Source organism: Triticum aestivum, chromosome 2D (assembly GCF_018294505.1).
Source record: "Triticum aestivum cultivar Chinese Spring chromosome 2D, IWGSC CS RefSeq v2.1, whole genome shotgun sequence".
NCBI classification, from domain to species: Eukaryota; Viridiplantae; Streptophyta; class Magnoliopsida; order Poales; family Poaceae; genus Triticum; species Triticum aestivum.
In genome coordinates, this window is record NC_057799.1 from 619,876,953 (window position 1) to 619,900,288 (window position 23,336).

The 23,336-nt window shown below is 44.9% G+C and overlaps 4 protein-coding genes across 4 annotated transcripts in view; 3 read left to right on the top strand and 1 right to left on the bottom strand.

Annotated features, from left to right (window-relative positions):
• LOC123055013 (uncharacterized protein YnbB) overlaps positions 1 to 2,234 on the top strand; it is a 3,944-nt gene extending 1,710 nt beyond the window's left edge. Inside the window, exons 6-12 of the mRNA XM_044478910.1 lie at positions 11 to 88; positions 158 to 379; positions 461 to 547; positions 1,027 to 1,146; positions 1,345 to 1,437; positions 1,599 to 1,775; positions 1,859 to 2,234. Coding sequence (XP_044334845.1) covers positions 11 to 88; positions 158 to 379; positions 461 to 547; positions 1,027 to 1,146; positions 1,345 to 1,437; positions 1,599 to 1,658 — 660 coding nt within the window. The 3' untranslated portion in view covers positions 1,659 to 1,775; positions 1,859 to 2,234. The remainder of the gene's footprint in view (positions 1 to 10; positions 89 to 157; positions 380 to 460; positions 548 to 1,026; positions 1,147 to 1,344; positions 1,438 to 1,598; positions 1,776 to 1,858) is intronic.
• Positions 2,235 to 2,498: 264 nt separating this feature from the next.
• LOC123055014 (putative disease resistance protein RGA3) lies at positions 2,499 to 8,932 on the top strand. Its single transcript, XM_044478911.1, has 5 exons — positions 2,499 to 3,034; positions 3,138 to 6,497; positions 7,456 to 7,619; positions 8,248 to 8,400; positions 8,493 to 8,932. Exons 1-4 carry the CDS (start codon positions 2,591 to 2,593, stop codon positions 8,357 to 8,359), a joined length of 4,080 nt encoding a protein of 1,359 aa, XP_044334846.1. The 5' UTR covers positions 2,499 to 2,590; the 3' UTR covers positions 8,360 to 8,400; positions 8,493 to 8,932.
• A 172-nt stretch (positions 8,933 to 9,104) lies between these two features.
• On the top strand, positions 9,105 to 12,360 carry LOC123055011 (otolith matrix protein OMM-64; the record flags this gene model as incomplete). Its single annotated transcript, XM_044478908.1, is given in 2 exon segments — positions 9,105 to 9,628; positions 10,497 to 12,360. Coding segments are annotated over 2 exon segments (1,926 nt in total). The 3' UTR covers positions 12,126 to 12,360.
• Positions 12,361 to 12,672: 312 nt separating this feature from the next.
• LOC123055012 (probable galacturonosyltransferase 10) lies at positions 12,673 to 15,172 on the bottom strand (the record flags this gene model as incomplete). The annotated part of the gene is given in 2 exon segments (XM_044478909.1): positions 12,673 to 14,646; positions 14,899 to 15,172. Coding segments are annotated over 2 exon segments (1,704 nt in total). The 3' UTR covers positions 12,673 to 13,197.
• Positions 15,173 to 23,336: the final 8,164 nt, after the last annotated feature.

The window sequence follows — 23,336 nt, forward strand, 5'->3', positions numbered from 1 at the left end:
CTCACTTCAGATGCAAAATCCAAACTGCAAGGTCATGGTTGACAACTGCTACGGTGAATTCGTTGAGACATCAGAGCCTCCAATGGTGGTATGTTCACGATGCTCGTCATCATTTGAATAACAGAGCAGTCTTGCCTAATTGGGCATTGCTTGACAGGGAGCAGATCTGATTGCCGGTAGCTTGATAAAGAACCCCGGCGGTACCATTGCGCCTTGTGGTGGCTACGTTGCTGGGAAGAAAGATTTGGTTGCCGCAGCTGCAGCTCGCCTATCCGCACCGGGCCTTGGGGTGGAGTTTGGGTCAGCACCTGGCCATGTTATGCGAGCGATGTTTCAGGGCTTGTTTCTTGCTCCGCAAATGGTTGGAGAGGCAGTAAAAGTAGGTTGCTTCTCAGTTCCGCCTCTTCGATCGAGGAAATTATGCATACAATTGCAAGTAACAGTCTTATACTATCCACAGGGTGGTTTGCTAATTGCAGAAGTCATGTCAGCCAAGGGCTATAGAGTTCAACCACTTCCAAGGGCGCCACGCCATGATATTGTGCAGGTTGCTTTTAAGTTTAACTTTGATTAGTCTGAAAAAGCTTTAACATTAATTCACTAGAACATGAGTGTCCACACGAGCAAGATATGACAGTATCCATGCATGATACAACACTACAACTGACTTTTGGATAAAATCAGCATAGGTACTGTGATGTGTCGCAAATTCAGACAGCTGATGTAATGAAAACAGATTGCAGAAAAATAAACATCAATAGAGTAGAGTAAGATAACTGATGAATGATAGTACTCTTCTAAGATTTAAATTTCGTGGAGACCTCATGGCAGCAGAAACCATCTAACTTGGCACAGGTCAATCGGTCCATTTAAATAGTTTTTTTTTCATTTGATCCAAAAAATGGATTGTGTTCCACTATCAAGAGATAAAGGAAGAAAAACAACAAAAAAAGAGTCTCCTGAAATAGTTAGACTGTGCCTGACAGTGTTACCATGAAATAATAAGACTGTTTGTTTTTCTGATAGGCAGTAGAGCTTGGCAACAGGGAGAGACTCATAGCATTCTGTGAAGTTGTTCAACAAACTTGCCCAGTAGGATCGTTTATTAAGCCAACTGCTGGGGAAACTCCGGGTTATGCTTCAGAGGTGTGTTTGTATACCCTCTATAAATTTATGTTTGTTGTTTCAGTTATTTTTTTAATAACTATATTTGAGGGAAGTTTATTCCATGTATTTACTATTTCGCTGCAGCTGGATTGTAATATCTCGCTAAGCTATATTTTCGCTATCTGCATAGTTTCCTTTTTTACTTTGATACAAAAGTGACTAGTTCACCTGAATCAGGTCATTTTTGCTGACGGGACATTCATGGACGGAAGCACAAGTGAGCTATCATGTGACGGGCCCTTAAGAGATCCATACGCTGTATTCTGTCAAGTCAGTATGAGAATTTGACATCCTTGCACATCCTGATTATTTGTGCTAATGCACGGCAGACTCTAATTGTCACTAAGATTAAATTTGGGGAGCCTGGGCCAGCAAGTATGCCTTCTACCCCCTTGCACTGATGGCTCTTCTCCTTGAAATTACCGATGCAGGGAGGAACGCATTGGACACAGTGGGCTCTTGTCCTGGGTGAAATTCTCAAGGTCATATAGCTGTTTGTTACCAGAACTATGTCCCATTTCTTGAATGGAGGTTATATATAGCCATTTTCTTGAATGGAGATCTAGAACTATAATTGACTAGTGAAGTAGTGAGTACTTAATCATCAGGTAATCTTCACATTTGCTTCTCATTGATGCTGCCAGATCTGACACGGTGCTGATTAACAAAAGGATTTCCTCACTTAATGCAGGAACTATCATGGTCACCAAATTCTTTTGGTTGAACCTATCGGTGATTTAAGGCAACAGGTTTCAAGGCTGTGAAGAATTCAGCAGGCTGTATTATGCATCAATTGATTGCCAGAGTAAGTTGAAGCCGGAGCATCATTGACATTGGATAGCTCATGCGATCGACTCGGCAGTTGATTAGGATGCCACACCCTAGACTGTAGTGGGTTAGTTAGAAATGCTTTGGAAGTGGTGTACCATGTACTGCCAGTTGTATGAGTTTGCCCATTCATTCATTCTGGAGGATTCATTTGCGTACAGCGGATCTCCATTGCTGAATTGTTAGGGCGACTCTTTTTATGCTTTTATATTTCAAACTTTGTTGCTTGATAGTTTAGATATTGATAGTGCAGAGCGTAAACATGGTGCCGTGTTTATATGGCAGCTATGCCTGAACATCTGCTCTATGAACAAACTTGTGATGTAATTGTTGCTCATAGGGTCCTAGCTAGCTAGGATTCCTCGTGGGGGCTAATAACCTCTTGCCACCACGTCAGCCTTGCCCCGGACACCTTCATGTGTTGTTCTTGCACACAGTCATGGTGGAGGTGTAAATTTCCTGACATGGGTGCCATTACTTGACCCACACTAATGTCCCGATCCACCGCACGTCCCGTTTGCTCAAGTTATGCTACTACAGTAATTTGCTGCCGTATGAGGGTGCGTATCTCTACATTTCTTGCCATAACTTAAGCATGGAGTCACATAATTTACTCCGCGCTTCATTGGATGCTTCCTCTTGGATCTTTTACTGTTTTTATATTGTATATATGTATTGGAGCTTTCCAAGGTTTGCAGACATAAAACGACCCACCAAGTCTTCTACTGACCGAAAGCCGAGCACCCTGCTGAGCGCCATGGAGATGAAGATGGCCGTCAACGCGGCCAACTGGCTCGTCGGCAAGGTGCTCAGCAAGCTGTCCGACGGGCTGGTGTCCACCTACATGGCCAGCTCCGAGCTCGGCAGCAATTTCCTGAACGCCAAGAACCAGCTGATGTACACACAGGGGCTGCTGTCCGCATCCGTGGGCAGGGACGTGGGCGACGATCCTGGCCTGCGCGGACTTCTGGGGACGCTGAGCAAGAAGGCCGACGAAGCCGAGGACGTGCTTGATGAGCTCCACTACTTCATGATCCAGGTGAGTTGCTATGTAGAGATCGAGGTGCTGAAACAGTAATATAATCCGTGATGTAGAGATCTAGGCGCCGTTGTCTAAAATGCTTCATGCTTCACCCACCCAGGATGAGATCGATGGCACCAAGGAGGCTGCTGCGGAGGTGGGCGGCGGCATCAAGGGCCATTCGGTCCATGGACGCCATGTTGCTCGCTGCACCCTCGGCAACTACCTTCCGTGCTTTTCATCTCCGCGCACTCTAGGTGACGAGCCTCCTGCATTTTCTGATGCTGCTGCCACCAGTGAGCTACATAGTGAACATATTAAGTTGCCATTTAACAGAGTAGCCATGTCCAAGAAAATCAAGTCTGTCATAGAGGAGATGAACTCCATATGCCTGCTTGTCTCTGACCTGCTCAAAGTCAAAACTGCAAACCACAGTAGCATTGCATTAAGCAGACATGTCACCATTGAAAGGCCTCCAACTGGTTCCATAGTTCCACAAGATAGAAAACTGTATGGAAGGAATGACATTTTTGAGCAAACTGTAAATGCACTCACCGGTGGCACCTACCATGATAAAACCCTCTCTGTCCTGCCTTTCGTTGGCCCTGGGGGCATCGGAAAGACGACCTTCACACAGCACCTGTATAATGATGAAAGAATCAAGGGGCACTTCCCTGTCAGGGTCTGGGTATGTGTTTCAACTAATTTTGATGTGATTAGGCTCACCAGGGAGATACTTGGCTGCATACCTGGAACTAACACAAGCACAATTGAACCAACAAACTTAGACCAACTTCAGACAGCCATTGCAGAGAGACTGGACTCCAGAAGGTTCTTAATTGTGTTGGATGATATGTGGACTTGCAAGAGTGCGCGTGATTGGGAAAACCTATTGGCCCCATTCACAACAGGAGGAACCAAGGGCAGCATGATTCTTGTTACAACTCGATTGCCATCTGTAGCACAAATGGTCAAAACAACTGATCCAATAGAGTTGCATGGTTTAGAGCCTGATGACTTCTTTGCACTGTTTGAATCATGTATATTTGGTCATAACAAACCCAGGCTTTATGATGATGACTTGGTCAATGTTGCAAGAGATATTGCAAAGAAGCTAAAGGGTTCGCCACTGGCAGCAAATACAGTTGGTCGACTGTTGAAGAAAAACATCTCTTGGGAATATTGGATGGGAATTCTTGAAAAGAATGAATGGCAAAGTGCAAAAAATGATGATGATATTTTGCCATCCCTAGAAATCAGCTATAATTACCTTCATTTCCATCTGCAGAAATGTTTTTTTTATTGTGCCCTCTTCCCAGAAGATTACAAGTTTTATGATTTAGAAAAAATCACTAATTTCTGGATTGCAGTGGGCATTGTAGACTCAAGTTGCCGAAATGATAAGAATTACTTAGACGAACTAGTGGACAATGGTTTTCTCATAAAAAATAGTGATAGGAATGGTGAATACTATGTGATGCATGATTTATTGCATGAACTGTCTCGGAATGTTTCGTCACAAGAGTGTGTGAACATAAGTAGTTTAAGTTTCAGAGTCAACGACATACCACAATCTATTCGGCACTTATCAATCACCGTAGAAGATAAATATGATGAAAGTTTTGGTCGAGAAATATGTAAACTGAGGAGTGTAATAGACATTGGAAATTTGCGTACTTTGATGGTTTTTGGACCACATGATGCAGAAACAGGTGATATTCTGAGAGATGCATTTGAAGGAATAAAGAGTCTTCGAGTTCTATTTATACCTAGTCTCCCAGGCAGTTTGCCAAAAAGCTTTTCAAATCTTATCCACCTCCAATACCTTACAATCATGCCACCTAGTGATGCGGGCCATTGCCTGTATCTACCTAGGACATTACCAAGATTTTACCACTTGAAATTCTTGGACCTCGATGGTTGGTTTGGTTGGGAATGTAATGTAATTTTGCCTAAAAACATTAGCCGCCTCATGAATTTGCGCCATATTTATTCTTCCAAAGAATTCCATTCCCGTATTCCTAAGGTCGGAAAGATGAAATGGTTGCAGGAGCTAAGAGAATTTGATGTTAAGAAGGAAAGTGTTGGATTTGAACTGAGCCAGCTGGGGGAACTGACAGAGCTTGGGCAGCTTGGTATATGTAATCTTGAAACCGTGGCATCCAAACAGGAAGCTAATGATGCTAAACTGAAGGATAAAAGAAATCTGAAAGAATTGGAATTAGTTTGGGGTCGAGGGGAACACACTATAGACGGTGATGTTCTTGAGGGTCTTCAACCACCCCCTAATCTTAGCAAGCTTAGCATTATAAATTATGCTTTTGCCACTGGTCCTTGCTGGTTGTGCAGTGACATTAGCATAAAAAGGTTGGAGTCCCTACATCTGGAGGGTATATCTTGGGATACTCTTCCATCTTTTGAGCAGTTACCACATCTCACCAACCTCAAACTGAAGAATATTGCTGGGATGCGTGTGTTTGGGCCTGGATTTGGTGGTCTTACAGAGAGAAGTTTTATGCACCTGAAGACGGTTCATATTGGGAATATGCCAGAACTTGAGGAATGGGTCGGGGGGCCCAATAGCCCTTTGTTTTCAAGGCTTGAAAGCATTCGATGCTTATATTGCCCCCTTCTGTCCTCGTTTTCCTTCTTGGAGTGTTGTACCAACCTTTGTCGACTCCATATTGTTGGTTGCCCAGAGTTATCTCAGTTTGCCCCTCTGCCTCATACTTCTACACTAACAGACTGTTCTGTGAACAAAGGGTTATACACAGGTTTGACGTATAATGGAAAGTGTTTGACTGCTGTTAGGTATGAGGGTGCGTTGGCCTTCCAAAATCTGGATAGAGTAGAGGTTATACAAATTTATAGGTCACCACACGTTTCATTGTCAGTGTCGGACCTCCAAAAGATGAAGTCCCTGAGACAACTAGATGCCAGAAGTTGCAGCAGCATGTTCTCTGCAGAATGGTTCAATCCAGTCGTCCTTGAGGAATTGGCAGCCCATGACAAGTATTTGGAAAAAAATATCTCTGTAGCAGCAGGTCTGATCCCGGAGGTGGCAATGAGCAAATCACTGCATCCAGGTTCATTCCAACTGGAAGAAATGGAGGTGGAGAACATCTCGGCAGTGCTTATTGCTCCCATTTGCAGACGCCTTGCCGCAACCCTTCACACATTAAAGTTCTGTAATGATGACGTGACTGAAACCATCACGGGAGAGCAAGAGCAAGCGCTTAATCTTCTCACCTCCCTCCAAAGTCTACGTTTTACAGGCTGCAAACTGCGGTCACTCCCTCGGCTATATGGCCTTTCTTCTCTCAGGGAATTTTGGATCAGTTACTGTGATGGAATCCAATCACTGCCGCCCAAGGAGGACCTCCCCGCTTCACTGCTGGTACTTGACGTAATGGGCTGCAGCCGTGAGATAAAAGAGCAAGCCAAGAATCTAAAAAAAGCAAAGCCTTGTTTGATTGTTAAGGTGCGTCACTTCATTTTTTTTAAAGCCACTTCATTTTTTGAAACCTAGCTAGCTTCTGAAATCTAGCAAATTGTTGGAAAGGCAGTAAAAATAGGCTGCTTATCAGTTCTTACCTCTCCTAAGAAATTATGCATGCAATTGCAAGTGACAGTCTTATACCATCCACAGGGTATTTGGCCACGGTGAGATTCCAATTTAACCACTTCCGAGGGTTCCACGCCATGATATTGTGCAGGTTGTCTTAAGTTTAACATTAAATTGTCATAAAGACTTTTTTTGGCTATGTTTTGTTATCCTGCATAGTTTCCTTTTTTGCTTTGATACAAGAGTAATTAGTTAGTTTACTTGAAGCAGGTCATTTTTGCTGACGTGATGGGCCCGTAAGAGATCCATATGCTGTCCTCTGTCAGGTCAGTTGCTTGTACGCCTTGAAACTAAAAGAAAGGAAACTCTTGTTTATCTGTTGAGGTAAGTAACACCCACTTTTTGAAACCTACCTACCTTTCTGAAATCTGAAGAAGATTTACTCGTGTCATTGCAGAAGTATGTTCGTTACATTTACACGGCTTCTTTTTTTCGTGGTCACAACTGTTAATTTCATTTGCAGTATTGTTTGCTTTTGTTCTCTCTAATACTAGACAACACCTACTTTTGAAATTGCACATGCCAGTTTGCATGTAGCAGCTGCATGATTTCACCTTTGTAAATCTGGTCAAGTAAAAAGTTCGCTGTCGGGAATACTAAGACTATATTTTCGGCCATCGTATTTTCAGAACTAGAAGAAAAGGAACCAGGTCGAGGACAGCATGTGCAACTTACTCTGGTATGTTGGATAACCGTCTGAGATCCAGGGCTAGCCAAGCTAGTGAGTCGATTTCTCCCACTCCCAGCTACCCACTACTCTGTCTCTGTGTTACATGGTGCTTTAGATGGGTTGCTGATGTGGGTTTAGTTGTAGCTCGCGGCAGATGGTGGCCTTGACTGGGATGCGCTTGCACATACCGTCAGACTGGAGACTGGATGCGCGCTCAGTCAGAGGTCGTGCAGTTACCTGGGCATAGCTGATACTCGTAGAGCCATCGATTTGATCAAGGCAAGATTATATTCTGAATTTTGGGGAAAGTATATAGCATACCTAGTTAGCGCACATTGCTGACATTTTTCAAGATTTGGTTGCCGCAGCTGCGGCCCGCATATCTGCACCTGACCACAGGGTGGAGTTTGGGTCAGCACCTGACCATGTTATGCGAGCAGTGTTTAAAGGCTTGATTCTTGGCTTCTTGCTCCGCAAATTGTTGGAGAGGCAGTAAAAGTAGGTTGCTTATCAGTTCTTGCCGCTTCTAGTAAATGTCATGTCAGCCAAGGGCTATAGACTTCAACCGCTTCCGAGGGTCCACGGCTCCACGCCATGATATTATTTACTTGAATTATTTTTGCTATGTTTTATTATCTGCATGGTTTCCCTTTTTTTGCTTTGATACGAGTGATTAGTTCATTCACTTGAATTAGGTCAATTTCGCTGACGGGACATTCATGGATGGAAGCACAAGCGCGCAATCATGTGATGGGCCCTTAAGAGTTGAAGACTTGAGAGCCTGGGCCATCAAGTATGCCTTCTACTTCCTCCGTTCCTAAATGTATTATACATCCGTACGTAGTCCATATCGGAATCTCTAAAAAGACTTAATATTTAGGAACGGAGGAAGTACGATGCACTGACGGCTCTTCTCCTTGAAATGCATCAATGCAGGGAGGAACACACAGGAGACAGTGGGCCCTTGTTCTGGGTGAAATTCCGAAGGTCATATAGCCGTTTGTTACCAGAAGACTTCCCATTTCTTGAATGGGTAGGCTCTTCGTGAACTATTGATTAGTGCGTCTGTTGATTGATGGGAATCATCAGGTAATCTTCATAATTTGCTTGTTATTGATGCTGTCAGATCTGACACGGTGCTAGCTAGCTAACCAACTGACACAAGGATTTCCTTAATGCAGGAACCATCATGCTCACAAAATCTTTTGATTGAATGATGAGTTATTTAAAGCAGCAGAGATATTCAAGGTTGTGAAGAGTTCAGCTGATTGATTAGCAGAGTAACTTCAAGTCAGCGCATCATCCATACTGGATAGCTTCTGCCACCGACTTGCCAGTTCAAGAAGAGATAGAGAATTAGAGATGACTGTCACATCACTTCATATTGGGGGATTCTTTTGTGTACAATGAATCCACTTTGCTAAAGTGTTTGGGTGATTCTTTTTTACATTTTTATAAAAAATTCCACTTAAAAATAGTCCAGATCAGTTTGTAGTTTGCTCATAAACACTTATAGGAATTTTTGTTAATTTTTATGAAGATTATTACAATTTCCTGATTTAATATTATTCATGTAGCCAGTCTTCTTGTAACGAATATATTTATGGCCATGAATTAATTGATTTTCCCGGTCAAAAGATAAGCATCTTTGCCGATCTTTTGTCATTGTGGTTACTTTAGCAGCTTTCTCTTAAGAGATTAATGTACCCATCTGTGCATATACAAGTATATAACGCAGAGTGTAAACATGGTGCCGCATGTATGGCAGCTATGGCTCTCCGGTCTACGAGCACACTTCTGATCAAAGATATCTTCATCATGAGAGCAGATGCAAATGCAAGCAACATAGTTACTGCTAAACAAAAGTCAAAGAGAGAGACAAACCTCACACCCCCAAGAGCATGTGCCTCACCTTGAGGCAAGTGAAGCATCCTGCATTCCTAAGCAAGTAAGCAGCTTTTCCTTTCCAGAATCCAAGCAACCAAAAAGAAGGCCAAGTTTCTTCACACTGCGGCCACAGATGTCGTCCCGGTCCACAATAAACAGAGCAATGGCTGGAGATCCTGGGAGGATGCTAGTGAGAGGGTGCACTGCACACAAGATGGAGATGGATGGAGGTAGTAAGTACAGATCAAGAGGCCACACAATGGGCGGCAACAACTACAAGAGGCTTCCCTACCTGCTGCTGCTGCTGCTGGCCATCGGCGCCGCCATGCTGAGCGTCAGCGTGCTGCACAAGATGAGGGAGCGGCGCCTCCTCTCCGTCCTCCTCCAGGAACGCGAGCAGCAGCTCATGTCCCTCCAAGTCCGCCTCGAGGTATGGATACAGTTTCTGGCATGCCCTGCATCACAACTGGTTTGCTACTTCTCTGTGCTTGCATCTCTTTGCACTGCTGCCAGTAGATTATGGTTGCCCCACTTTGGTGATTTATCACCTGAGCTTTGAAGTGCCCTACGCCTCTAACCAGTAAGCTGAGTTTAGTTCTCTTATTCACTGAATGACGTCACATAAATGTAGCCCACGGACCTCGAGCAAAAAATCCTCAGGTGCCAATATTAGCAGTTCCAAATAATAAATATTCCTGGGCAGGCTATGAATATCTTCTTATCTTCAGTGGATGAAAGAGTCCTACATGGGCAATCATGCAGGCTGTAGCTGAAAGATTCTAACCTCGATTTTCAATCAACACCATGGTCACAGATTACAAGTACCAAAAGTAATTCCAGCCTCCATAGGGCATATAGGCTTGGCATGTGGCTTGTGCAAATACTCATAGAACCAATTAACAGAAGTACAGATAGAACACAACTGGATAATGCACTCACAAAAGATCTATAGTCCAACAATGAGCATAATGCCAAATATGGAATCATGCATGCATAGCATTCAATATCGTAAAAGAATTCCATTCCATACGAACACAGAAATCTTGGGCTGGAAATATCATATCGAAATATCACATCAAAATATAAACATATAATATTCACTGAACATATTTTTGATTTACAACCTAAGGATAGCTATTACAATGATATTCTTGTAGCACTACCACATGCAGAGCTTAAATTATCTGCCTATTCCATTAGTGTGCTTTATAGATATATTTTATTTGGTTTGCTCACAAACCTGTTTTTCAAAGTAAATGATATCTCATTAACCAAATATTGCTATTTCATTTGGCCAGAATGAAAAGGAAATCAGTAAAGAGATGAGGAGAAAAGTGGATGAACTGGAAGCTAAAACGTCTATCCTGAGTATTGAGAGGACAGAACTGAAGAACAAAGTCATGAATTCAGAAACAACCACCACCTATCTTACCAACACCCAGAAAGAACTGGAGGCAGCTCTTGTGGAGAAAGAGAGCCATATCAACCAAATGAAAGAGATTGTAGCTGCTTCAGGGCCTGACCAGATGTCCGCTATAAAAGAACTCCTGCAACAAAAGGAAGCTGAGCTTGAAGAGATCAAGACCAAGTTCAGCGGCAGTGCTGTGTTAGCCACAAACAATGAAAATGCAACTACTGATACTGTAGCACCCGAGAATTCTGCAAGCTCTGGTGATACCGTACCTGCTCCAACAGAAGAAGATCATTCCTATAACACCACTGCATCAGAGAGCAACCACCAAGACGAGAGAATTTTAGAGAGCACAAACAACAAAGATGTAAATCCTGATGCTGTGATACCTGAGGAGAAAACAAACTCCAGTGATTCCATGCCTGCTACAGGAGAACTGCATTCTGACGAGGCCACTGCATCCGAGAGCAACCACCAAGATGAGAGAACTGTAGTGGGCACAAACAACGAAGATGCTGTAACTCCTGACACTGTGATAGGTGAGGAAAAAGCAAACTCCGGTGGTTCCACACCTGATCAAGCAGAAGAACTGCAAGCCTACACCACCACCACATCCGAGAGCAACCACCAAGAAAATAGTTCATCAGAAGGTCGATTTGTAAAGTTCACAACTAACTTCGATGATGATGCCTTACAAGAGAAAACAGACGATGCCAATCAAAGTTCAGACGATCCCCCTCCAAAGGGCACACATTCAGAGCAATCTGAACTTCGTCAATCGGCAGACAGTCAAGAAATCAGCAAAGAAGAAGTAGATGGGAGAAAACAATTGGAGGATACCCAAGGCGAAGTCAGCTACCACAGCAGAGAGAGTAAGCTGCTTGAGAAGGAAGACGGCAAAGAAGTTGCTAGAGAACCAGAGAAGGAAATGAACCCTGATGGTGAGATGAAGATCTCAAAAGACAGTCAAGAAATCAGCAAAGAAGAACTCGATGGGAAAAAACAATTGGAGGACCCCCAAGGCGAGGTCAGCTACCACAGCAGAGAGAGTAAACTGCTTGAGAAGGAAGATGGCAATGAAGTTGCTAGAGAAGCAGAGAAGGAAATCAGCCCTGATGGTGAGATGAAGATCTCAAAAGACAGTCAAGAAATCAGCAAAGAAGAACTAGATGGGAAAAAACAATTGGAGGACCCCCAAGGCGACCACAGCACAGAGAGTAAGCTGCTTGAGCAGGAAGATGGAAAAGAAGTTGCTAGCGAACCAGAGAAGAAAATCAACCCTGATGGCGAGATGAAGATCTCAAAAGACAGCTTGACTGAAGCCAACCAAGAGATAATGCAAGTCGTGGAACCTGTTGCCAGCCCCGCAGATGCAAATCTCAGCTTGTCCACAAATAACAGGGAAACAAAAGAAACAAGCAAGAGGCGTAGGAAGAGGAAGTCCAGATCCAAAAGGAGGAAGAGGACAGATGTTGCTGCCAGCAATGTTGATGGAGAAGTCATCAAAGGGAGGTAGATGCCCAGCGAATCCGTAAGGAACTGTTTAGATTTGAAGAAACACTGCAATACAATGATGGAAGGTACAGAAAGGAAAATTTGCAAAAGCATATCACAAGAGGCAAAACCTTGATCACTGGCATATGCTGAATAGCTCTGAAGAGAACAATGGGAAATAATATAGCTACACAGCTTGTATAATTAGTTATCAGTTTGTAGCTGATGGCAGCATAAATAATTATTTATTTCCTGAATACTGAAAATTGATTCTTCGGTGAACCTAGTAGTAAGCCATGTTGCACTTTACTTCCTGTGAACACCTAGCTGCATGGTAGTTTTCACTAGAAAGTTCTTTCAATGATAAATTTCTCTCTGAGGTTACAACATAAGAATATTATGTACAATTATTACTACAAGCACATGTGCTGAAGACATGTTTGCCAAGCATACAAGTACAACAGATATATGAAAACAAATTACCAGAAAACAATTTTCTCACAGCAGGCACAAATCTGCACCCTCTGAATAAGCTTTATTGGCCTCACGCAGAAAAGGTACAAACAAAATTGAACAACTACGAATATAAATTAACTTCTGAATCAGTGAATCTGGAAATGATATAAGATAATTCTTCTTCTGAAGATGTATAAATAACCAGACAAAAAAAGGTTGACCTGTCTGAATATCCAATAAATATGTATCTCAAAACTTGTTGTAGCACCTCAATAATTTAAATCAATTCTACAATTATGCCCTTCCTCCAGTCTCACCAAAAAATCAAAATGGAAAAAATTACATTGGTGGTTGCAAGTTATGAAGCCATGTACTTGATGCTGTTCAAGTAGCAGCCTACTGAATGCCAATCTTAGCTCTTCTGCTATTACCTGTATGGCCGGTCATACCTGTAGTCGATGTACCTTATCGACTACACATGCCAGCATAAACAACTGTCCATGTTTAATCTGAGGGTGTAACTTGTGAACGAAGCCTATCGAAATTCACAAGAATGTTCGTGTGTGCCTGTTCAAGCTATGCATTTGAAGCATGTCCATCAAAAGGTCACAAAAAGTTCTAATATTGATACACATTACTCAGCGCATGAAGCACCGTTGAAGCAGAGGGTGTGAATAGTCCACATAGTTGTCCCAGAAGCCCTTGTACTTCTCCATCCCAATTTTCAGCCATGGCTTCAAGTTTCCATTGTAATGCAATACTGCACCTTCCTTAATAGTATCAGGATCGACAGTTGTGTAGCCCAGCCCCAAGACATGCCATTTTGGGTCTAATGCTTCAACCAAGCCATAGAAAGCAAGAAGCCCAGGTGGTAAAGATCCAAGCTTCCACAGGGTATGATCAGCATTGCGCTCCTGCCAATAATGATATATACCTGTGACATTCTTGTTCCTCCATTCAACAAGATCAAGCACATTCATACCAAACGCCCAGCCACAGGCATCAGGATCAAAATGAGCACGAATCAGAGGATGAGAATGATTGAGATACTTATGAAATCTGTGGAACGTCTCCATGCAAGTCTCAACTGCCCCCATAACGTTACCGTTGAGGTTGATTGTAAACAAATCTGATAGGTCCTTCTGAACAACAATGTCATCATCAAGAAACACCACCTTGTGCAGTTCTGGATAAATTTCTGGGATGTAAAACCTCAGGTGGTTGAGCATTGATAAGTACTTTGGATTTCTGAACTTGATTGGTGTTCCGCGATTACCACTTCCAGAGAAGTAGAAATTCTGTGTAGCAGCATCCTGGAGCTGTTTAAGAACAGGAACATACGAAGCATTTAGCCAGGTGAAGTCCTCCACCTTTTGTATCTCCACAATGGCCCCTCTGTAGTCATTCAAGGCAAACCAAGCCCTCATTGGATCATAGTTGACCTCATCGGTCACCAAATGAAAAACAATCTTTTCAGGGTGCTTTGAATTCAGAGTTGTAGAGTTGACGACAACAGAGACAGCAATGATGTTATCCGAGAAAACACAATAGTGATAGAGGCTGTTATCCCTCAGATTGCTCTGCACTGCTGGGCTCCTATCCAAGAACTTCCTCTGAAGCTCGGCACTCTTGAACCATTCCATGGTTAACCGGACACCAAGGCAATAAAGCCCCTTTGGGAGCTCCTCGGCAGCAATCTGGCCATACTTTGTGCTCTTGTCCGCCTCGGCCTTGGACTTCTCCTCCAGGGACAGAATCTGGCCCTTCAGCTTCAAGATGGTGACCGCGCTGTCGTAACGGAACTGCTGAGCCTGATAGAACAGCATGGCCATGTCCCTGATCGCCTTCTCCGCATCCTCCTTGACCACCGTGCCACCGTTGGCAGCGGCACGCGCGAGGATGCTCTGCTCCCGCCGCACCAGCGCACCAAGCTCCGCCACGAACTGCAGGTTGCTGGCTTCTTTCGCGACCGTGATGTAGGTCTTTGCGAGGGAAATCTGGTCCATGAGCTGGCGGGAAAGCGAGTGAGCGCTCAGCATTTCGTCCGTCATGTTGTGCGTGTCCGTGATAACCTCGAGGTAAGATCTCTGCACATGAAAAGTTCAGGACATTCAGACGCTAGTCCAGCATTCATGATTGATGTTCTCTAAACAAACAGTTAGCGTGTAGAGTACTAGTAAAGTAGTACCACTGCAGAACTAGCAAATTCAGCAGTTATAATGACTTAACACCTACTACTAGAATCTGATGGTTCCGAGCCAGAGGAGGCAATATGATTTACGAAATGCGGAACGGCAGATGCGCTGCGGCTTAATCGGTTGTACTATAATTATTATTACCTGGCGGAGGAGAGGGGAGGAGACGGCATCGGCGGATCCGGAGGAGGAGGCGTCGGTGGAGGGCGGGGAGGAGGGGTCGGGGGAGCCGGCGAGGCCGAGGAGGAGGAGGGCGCAGGCGAGGGCGAGGAGGAGCGAGAGCAGGAGGCGGGCCCAGAGCGGGCGCTGCTGCCAGCGGCGCCGGAAGGACGGGCGGCGCTGGTCGAGGAAGGGGCGGCGCCTCGTCGCCGGGTCGAGGAGGCCCGCCGGCCGCACCATCGCCGCGCCGGCTCCTGCAGCGGGGGCGACGCCGGCGGGGAGGGCGCCCGACGGGATCTCGCGAGGATGGGTTCCCTTCTCCTTCCGCGCGGACCTCAGATCTCGCACGGCGCGGCGCGGCGCGGCAGGGAGGCAGCTTCGTTTGCTTGACTGCGGCCGCGACTGCGACTGGTTTGATTCCTTCCCCACCCCTTACCGATCTGTTGGCAGCGGCGGCAGCTGGGAATGGAGTGGGATCCCACGCGGTAAGTTTTGAGTTCACGCTGGCGGAGCACCTTTTCCCGGTTCACCGCGCCGCTCTGTCGACGTAGTAACAACTGCCCCGCGCCGTGGATGGAAGCAAGGTCGGCAAGAGCAATCAGGAGATGTAAAATTTACATCATCAAAAATGCATTTTACACCTTCGTAAAATAGGCAACTTCAACAGACGATGTATATTGGAGATGTAAGAATGCAACTCCAATAGATGATGCAGAGTGGAGGTGTAAAGCCGGCCGAGGTCACATGGCTGCCTTTGCGACATTTCATTGAACATGCTGGATGCAGGGGCTGTGGTCGTGACCACGTCTTCCTCCATGGTTGGCGGCGGCGGAGGTGGAGTAGGGGTTCCTTGACCGGATGCGGACGCCGGCAGTAGCGAATCGATCGACGCGCCCGCGTCCGCCTTTGATTGTTTTGCCACCCGAGATGGGTTCGCGCCGGGTTGCGCCCCGTCGGCCGCTTCACACCTCCACCGCAGGGATTGGTGGCCCACTTCTTCAGTGGCGCGTCGCAACGATGATCGGCCGGGGAGGGGCAAAACCGGGGCGGCGGCGGCATGGAGACGGAGGCGGGATTGGGGACGGTGGTCGCGCTGGCTAAGGTTGCGGCATGGTGGGCGGCTACGGAGGATGAGGCGGTGGGGGCGTCGGAGTCGGCTATGGCCATGGTGGCGGTCGGCGGGCGGCAGGCGGAAAGACAAAATAATGGGGCCTTGAAGATATATAAGTTAGTTAGTTTTGCATCTACATCATCTATGGGGATGCTCTAACCAAAAAGAGCAACTCTTCTACCGGATCCTGTAAAAACCCATCCCATAAAAACAGTATTTGTGGTACCGCACGACATCAGACGGAATAGAACTCGTAAACTCATATTGTAGAAGTTTTTTTTTCTTTTTTCTCTCCACACTCCTTCTCTAAGACGCATATATGGACGAACTCGAACTCCGGTCAGAACAGATTTGACCGTAACGCACGGCTCTGACAACGAAGCTGGTTGCAAGCGGCCCTGACTCCTCCCCCCGACCCCACCGCCGACAAGGGCGCGACTCCCCAATACCACCTTCCCTTCCTCGACCCTGCCACCGACGAGGGTGCAGTGGTACCGGGAGTCCAGACCTGCTCGTCAGGCATGTGCACGATGCACCCCAACCTCGAAACCCCTCTTTCAACGGCTTCAGACTTACCGATTTGTACTACATTCTTGGTAGGTCCGAGCGGGTGTTACAGACAGAGATATGGCAGAGGGGGCGGGTCGCCGAGACATGCTTGGGATACAGTCGTCAAGACCAAGAACAGCAAGAAGAAAAGGTCACCGAGACAGGCGCGGAACATGGAGGAGGTCACCAAAAAATGGGAAGGAGGAGGTGTCACGGGGACAGGACAGTGAAGAGGACGCCCTTTCGCTCAATCTCTTCATAACCATCCTTAGACCTCAACGCCAATGAGGTGGTCCACACCAGCCGTTCAGGTATGTACACAGTGCAGCTGACCTAAGAACACTTCTGCAGCGGCTTTTGAATTTTACGTAACCGACATTCTTGTTAGATTGAGGCGTTTGGTACAGCTAAAGGCAGTGCCAACCATTTTTGGAACTGAGCCGATGTAAACTATATTTTTTATACCAAACATTTATACATATTTTAAACTAATTATAGCATATTAGAATTTTAATTGGCATATTTTTCAATTAATTGACATTATATTTAGCCGTATAACAATGTTTGCTTCTAAATAATAGTTACATTTTGCTAAAGCACATCTAGATGTGCCATAAGTATTGCACATTTAAGTTCTATACCATTGATTTTACGTGAAAATTCATGCAAGAATTTTCATTAGTTTTTTTTCTCTTTTTTTAGTTTAATTGAGTATTCCTGGTTATACAATTGTAATATATATATAAATGGAAAATTTTCTTGTGCGAAGTTTAAATTGTATGATGTAACAAAAAAAATCGTTTTCTAGTTCAAAAAAAATATTTGAATTGTTTTTCAAATATTGCATAAAGTATAGAGTGTATAGGCAAGTGTTCGTATATCTTTTAATATTAATGAATATCATGGTACATATTTTTTAAATCGCATACACTACAAAAATCTTTACAGTGTTTCTAGTATATGTTAGGTAATCGTATTTGTGTGAACCAACATGTGGTTGGATGGTTATGTGGACAATGGTATCCCCGGCCCACCAGGGTTCAAGTCCTAATATGTCGGCTCAGTCTCTCGAAGGTGCTCATACGGATAGGTGTGCGTGTTGTTCATAGGAATAAGTGTATGCGCGTATATATGAGCGTCTGCGTCTGTACTGTGTTAAAAAAGGTAATCATATTCATAGAAATTTTTAGGTACAAATACGACATGCAAGTTGGGTTTAGTAATAGGTTGGCAACATGTGCATGCATTTATACTTGTTTTAAACTGGCACCATTATATTATAATAATAGAAGAACATAAAAAATTATTAATTGTGCTTTGGCATATGATTCAGTTATCTGACATGCTAATCTAGATTCACTTAGTTTGATTTGGTACATCTGATATCTTCTACCCGGTTTTTCAAATGAAAATTTGTGCATTCATTTAAATACAGAAATCTAGTTATCCTGAATTTCACCTTTTCTGGCATGGGAGATCAGCCAAGGTTGGGAGGTCAAATGAAACTTTACACTCATATATACTTCAGGCTTAGGGTCCCGGAGCGCATGAGATATGTTTGAGTTTCGGATAACATTAACAAAAGAAACATGGTAGATGATTCACATTCATTTGATCCAAAAAAGAATTACTCACTAGTAGAAAATATGCCTTTAGTCCCGGTTCGCAAAGGCCATTAATCCCGGCTGTGCAACCGGGACTAAATATGCGCGACTAAAGGCCCCCCCCCCTAGTCGCGCCTCTTACGAACCGCGACTAAAGGCCCGTCCATGTGGGCGCCAGGAGTCCGTCGGGGCGGAGGACCTTTAGTCCCGGTTCTCGTGGCTAACCGGGACTAAAGGCCTCCTCCGCAGGTTTAAGGTTTTAGCCCCCTAAACCTGGTTTCTTTTTAATTTGTAGTGTTTTATTTCTTTTATATTTTATTTTGTGTTTTATTTTAATTTTGATGAAGTTTCAGTACACATATTCTACGCTACTATATACATGCATATGAAATTTCAAACAAGAAGAATTCAAGAGGAATATATAATATATATTCAATCTCGGGTGACCATATACAACTTCGAACAAGTTTCCATACACAATTAGGATGGATGACCATATACAACTTCGAACAACTTTCAATCTCGGGTATGCATATAAATTTCTTCGTCCTCGGTATAGTGTTCTCCTTTAGGATTGATGACTTCCCTCATGAAAAATCCTGCTAATTCATCTTGAATTGGTCGGAAGCAAGCTTCTGGACTAAGCCTCCTCCGCAAGTTATCCGTCGCCTTCCGCACGCTATCCGATGCCTTCCGCTCGGAGGTGTGTCTCCGGATGTTCTCACAAACATAGTATCCACATAGATTGGTCCCCGGTGGCTGCTTATCCACATTAACTAACCTTCTAAAATCTAGCTCATGTTTGAATTCACCGACAATTTCTTCTGAGAACCGTCTCCAAACCCTACAGGGCAAAGAAAATTAAATGAACAAGGGAGTTATTAGTTACTTGATATTAGGAAATGAACGAAAGAGACCGATCGATATAGAGCTCAAATGATTGAAAATAATTACTTTTGCAGCATTTTTCTCATGTCGGCCCAACACTTTGAATCCGAATCCATAGAGTCCATGATTAGAACTCTGGAGGTGTGAAGTTCAATATTTAGCAGAATCCAGTGGAACCTGCGGACACGTTACATGCACAGTCATGCATAACTCATCGATTAGACATACCATGCATGGAGTAAACAAAAGAGAATGGGCACAAGAGAGAAACACTCACCCAAAATGGTAAGGAAATAGAATATGACTTTTGAGTTGATGCTTTCTAAGAAACTTGTACAAGTCTTTCTCCACGTCTTCGGGGTGATTTTGTAACACATGTCCACTAACGATATGTGGGTCAATGAACCCAACATCATGGATGTTTCTTATTTTGCATTCCCAAATCTTCAATCTGCATAATAGCGTACGCAACAATATAGTTAGGACAATATATATATATATATATATATATAGTGCAGGCAATGAAGAACGAGATGAGGTAGAAATAAATCACTTACAGAACGTAGCAACTCAGGATAGATTTATCGAGCTCGCGCAGATTGAACAGCTGGAACAATTCACTCATATGAACTTGTACAGAGTACCGTTTGGTGTGATGCTCCTCTGTAACATCCGCATAAACATATTCTTTGTCGGCCCATGTTATGAAATGCTTGTACCAACGTAGCAGATTTCGCATTTGTGGTGGTAGACTCTTTTCCCGCACAGGCTCGACGAGAGGCCCATTCCGCACATATTGTAATGCTATCTCACATACTGACGCATCCTCAAGGCCTAACGAGGCACGAAGAGTCAAACCCATCTCGGACGCTTGTTTCATGGCACTCGCTACAGTCAATCCAAGTGCTGCCGCAGCTGCTATGATTTCGGGGTCCTCTTCCGGACCGGCTTTCACTATGAGCGGGGGGATCGATTGTTTATTCTGCATCCCGAGCTGGTCAACTTGTTTCCCGCTTTTTTTACTTTCTTCTTTCTCCTCCTTCAATATTTTTGCTTGCCTACGAAGTTCATGTCCATAGTCGTCAGGCATATTCAGCTCGGCTTGGGACGGTGTCGTCAAAAAATCCTTAGCCCACTTCTTTTGCTTCTCAGTGAATACTTGCTTGGGCTCAGGCTCTTTTATCGCCTTCGTATCCGCCTTCCATTTCTCATAATGAGCAGACGCGGCCAATTTGGTTTCAGCTTCACTAAGTTCCCAAGGCCTTGGGAGGAGAGGCTTCAGTGATGGCTCCGGTACCCTTGTGGTCTTAGGTACATAAGGGTCCGGGTTAATAGTCCAGGAGCGGGTTTCCTTGCTGTCCGCCTGCTTCTGCTTCTTCGACGGAGGAGGATTGGGGGGCGTCGTACCTGCCGGAGGAGGATTGGGGGGCGGCGGCTTCTTACCCGCCGGAGGTTGTGGATCAGGGGACGGCGTCGAATGGCGTGAAGGAGGTGTAGGTGAACCACCACGACCACCACCACCGCCACCACCACCACTATCGGAGGGGGGTGGACTTGTTAGCCTTGGCGCCTCGCCTGGAAACACTATGTACTTATTTTTCCATAGAATGATCTGGCGCTTGACATCTCCAAGTCTTCTCTCCCCTTCGGGTGTAGCTTTGTCAATCTCCAGGTCCTCAAAATCTTGGACTATGTCTTCCACCGTGACACGAGCATAGCCATATGCAATGGGGTTGTTGTGGTGGAGTGCTCCAGGTGTACAGGGTAAAGCACTGCCGGTAGCTACCTTCGTGGAAACGTTCCCCACGGGATAATGCAGATCACATTCTTTCATCTCCTTTACATCATCCACGGGGTAGTGAGGCTCCGGTGCACGAATCTCGATCGTCGGTGCATTAGCACCAGGCGGGGCATCCGTGGAAGCCACGCTGCTTCTCCGCTGCTGGCTTCCGCGATCCGCTTCATGATCTTCATGCGGCCCTGCAGCCGATTTTTCTTTTACTAGTTCATGCACGGTCTGCTTCAACTCATGGAGTTCCGATGCAAACTTCGCCAAAAGATCTGCATCCCGGTCCGTCTTTCTCTTACGGCTTCTGTAACAGTACGGGTCATTGTCCTGGGAAAACCCTACTTTCCACGGAATTCTTCCTTTGCCTCGTACACGTCCTCCGTGTTCATCATTCCCGAGGGCTGTTGTCAGTGCGTCTTTCTCTCTGTTGAACTTGATCAAGCCCTCTTGAGCTTGGGTCATTGCGTCAATAAGGGCTTGGGTGGGAGCAAACTTTTTCTTCCGGTGAACACACACCCCTGTCTCCGGGTCTAGCGATCCCCCATGCCCGTACCACCAGCTTTTGGCCCTTGGGTCCCATCCCTCTGTACCTAGAGGGATTCCTCGCACCCTCAGGTCCTCCTCCATCTTCTGCCACTTAGGCTCCGAAAGGCGGTATCCTCCTGGCCCCATAATATGATGGAACTTTTTCTTACTCGCATTATCCTTATTTTTTTCGATATTTCCTTGAAATGCTCCGATTTCTTTTGCCTCACAAATTCTGGCCAATCATCTTTCAGTTTCTCATGTTGTCCATTGAAATCCGGAGTCTTGCCCTTGTTGACATAGTCACGGGTTAAATTTTTCTTGAAGTTCCGGAATGCTTCGGCCATCTTCTAAAGAGCGAACTCTTTAACTAGCCTCCTCCTCTCACGTCCACCCGAAACCTCGTTACCGAATTCATCGACTTTGTTGTATTCCGGAGGTAGAATGAAATGTTCCATAAGCTTTCTCCAGCAATCCTTTTTCGTTCTCTTGTCGACAAAACTGAGACCAAGACGTGCCTTCTTTGGCTCCTTCCATTCCTGGACGGTGATCGGGACGTTGTCTCTAACAGCGACTCCGCATTGGTTGATAAACTTTGAGGTGTGCTGTAGGGGCTTGCCGGTTTCACTGACAAAATCAATGGTATATGTTTCTCCTGTTTTCATCGCCTTGGATTTGCCACGCTTTGTCGTACTCGATCCGGCCGAGGGCTAAAAAAAGAAAGAGAGTCGCGCGCGTTAATACATATGTATTCACATTTCAGTAAGTTTGTATCACGAGAGGCTCAATGTATATGTATACCTCGCCGGAGGTGGTTGCTACTTGCAATTCGAGATCGTCGTTTGTTGACGGTTGACCTCCGTCGACAATTTCCGTTCCTTCACCTTCTTGATCATCGACAATGTCTGTTCCGCCGTCAAGGTTCAGAAAAGAAGAGACTACATCCTCTTCTTGCTCATATTCTGAGCCCGGCACATAAGGAATCTCGTTGTTTATGATGCCCATTAAATAACGTTCAGCCTCCGGATCCCTAAGCGGCTCGGCTCTATCGTCCGTCATAAGTCACTCCTGCATGTAGTAAAAATTAATTAAGTATAAAGGAATTAAAAAATAAGATTAAGGGGACATAGAGGAGGAGCAGCGACAGTTGAATGATTAAGAGCTATTAAAAAATAAAATTGATGTTTTTTTGGTCAAATTTATACAATTATTCCCAAATAAATTTCCTTTTCTTTTTCCTCTCTGCTCTCTCTTTCCTTTTCTTTTTCCTTTTCAGTTTTTTATTGAGCACTAATTTGCATAGAAGTTTTTGTTTGAGCACTGCCAAGTATTTTGTTTTTCCTTTTCTTTTTCCTCCGCCGCCGCTCAAATTTAATGATTTATACAATTATTTCCAAATAATTTTCTTTTCTTTTTCCTTTTCTTTTTCCTCTCCGCTCTCTCTTTCCTTCTCTTTTTCCTTTTCAGTTTTTTATTGAGCACTAATTTGCATAGAAGTTTTTGTTTGAGCACTGCCAAGTATTTTGTTTTTCCTTTTCTTTTTCCTCCGCCGCCGCTCAAATTTAATGATTTATACAATTATTCCCAAATAAATTTCCTTCTCTTTTTCCTTTTCTTTTTCCTCTCTGCTCTCTCTTTCCTTTTCTTTTTCCTTTTCAGTTTTTTATGGAGCACTAATTTGCATAGAAGTTTTTGTTTGAGGAGGACGGCAGACGGCGGCGGGCGGCGGAGGACGGCAAGGCGCGCATCCAGTACGCAGCGACGAGGAGGACGGCAGGCGGCGGAGGGCGAGAAGGCGGGCGAGAAGACGGGCGAGAAGACGACGGCGGCGGTCCCCTCTTCTTCTAGGCACGCGAGGAGGACGGCAGGCGGCGGCGGGCACCTACCGGAGACGAGGGCGGCGCGGAGAAGACGAGGGCGGCGCCGCGGAGAAGACGAGGTCCTGGCCGGATGCGTT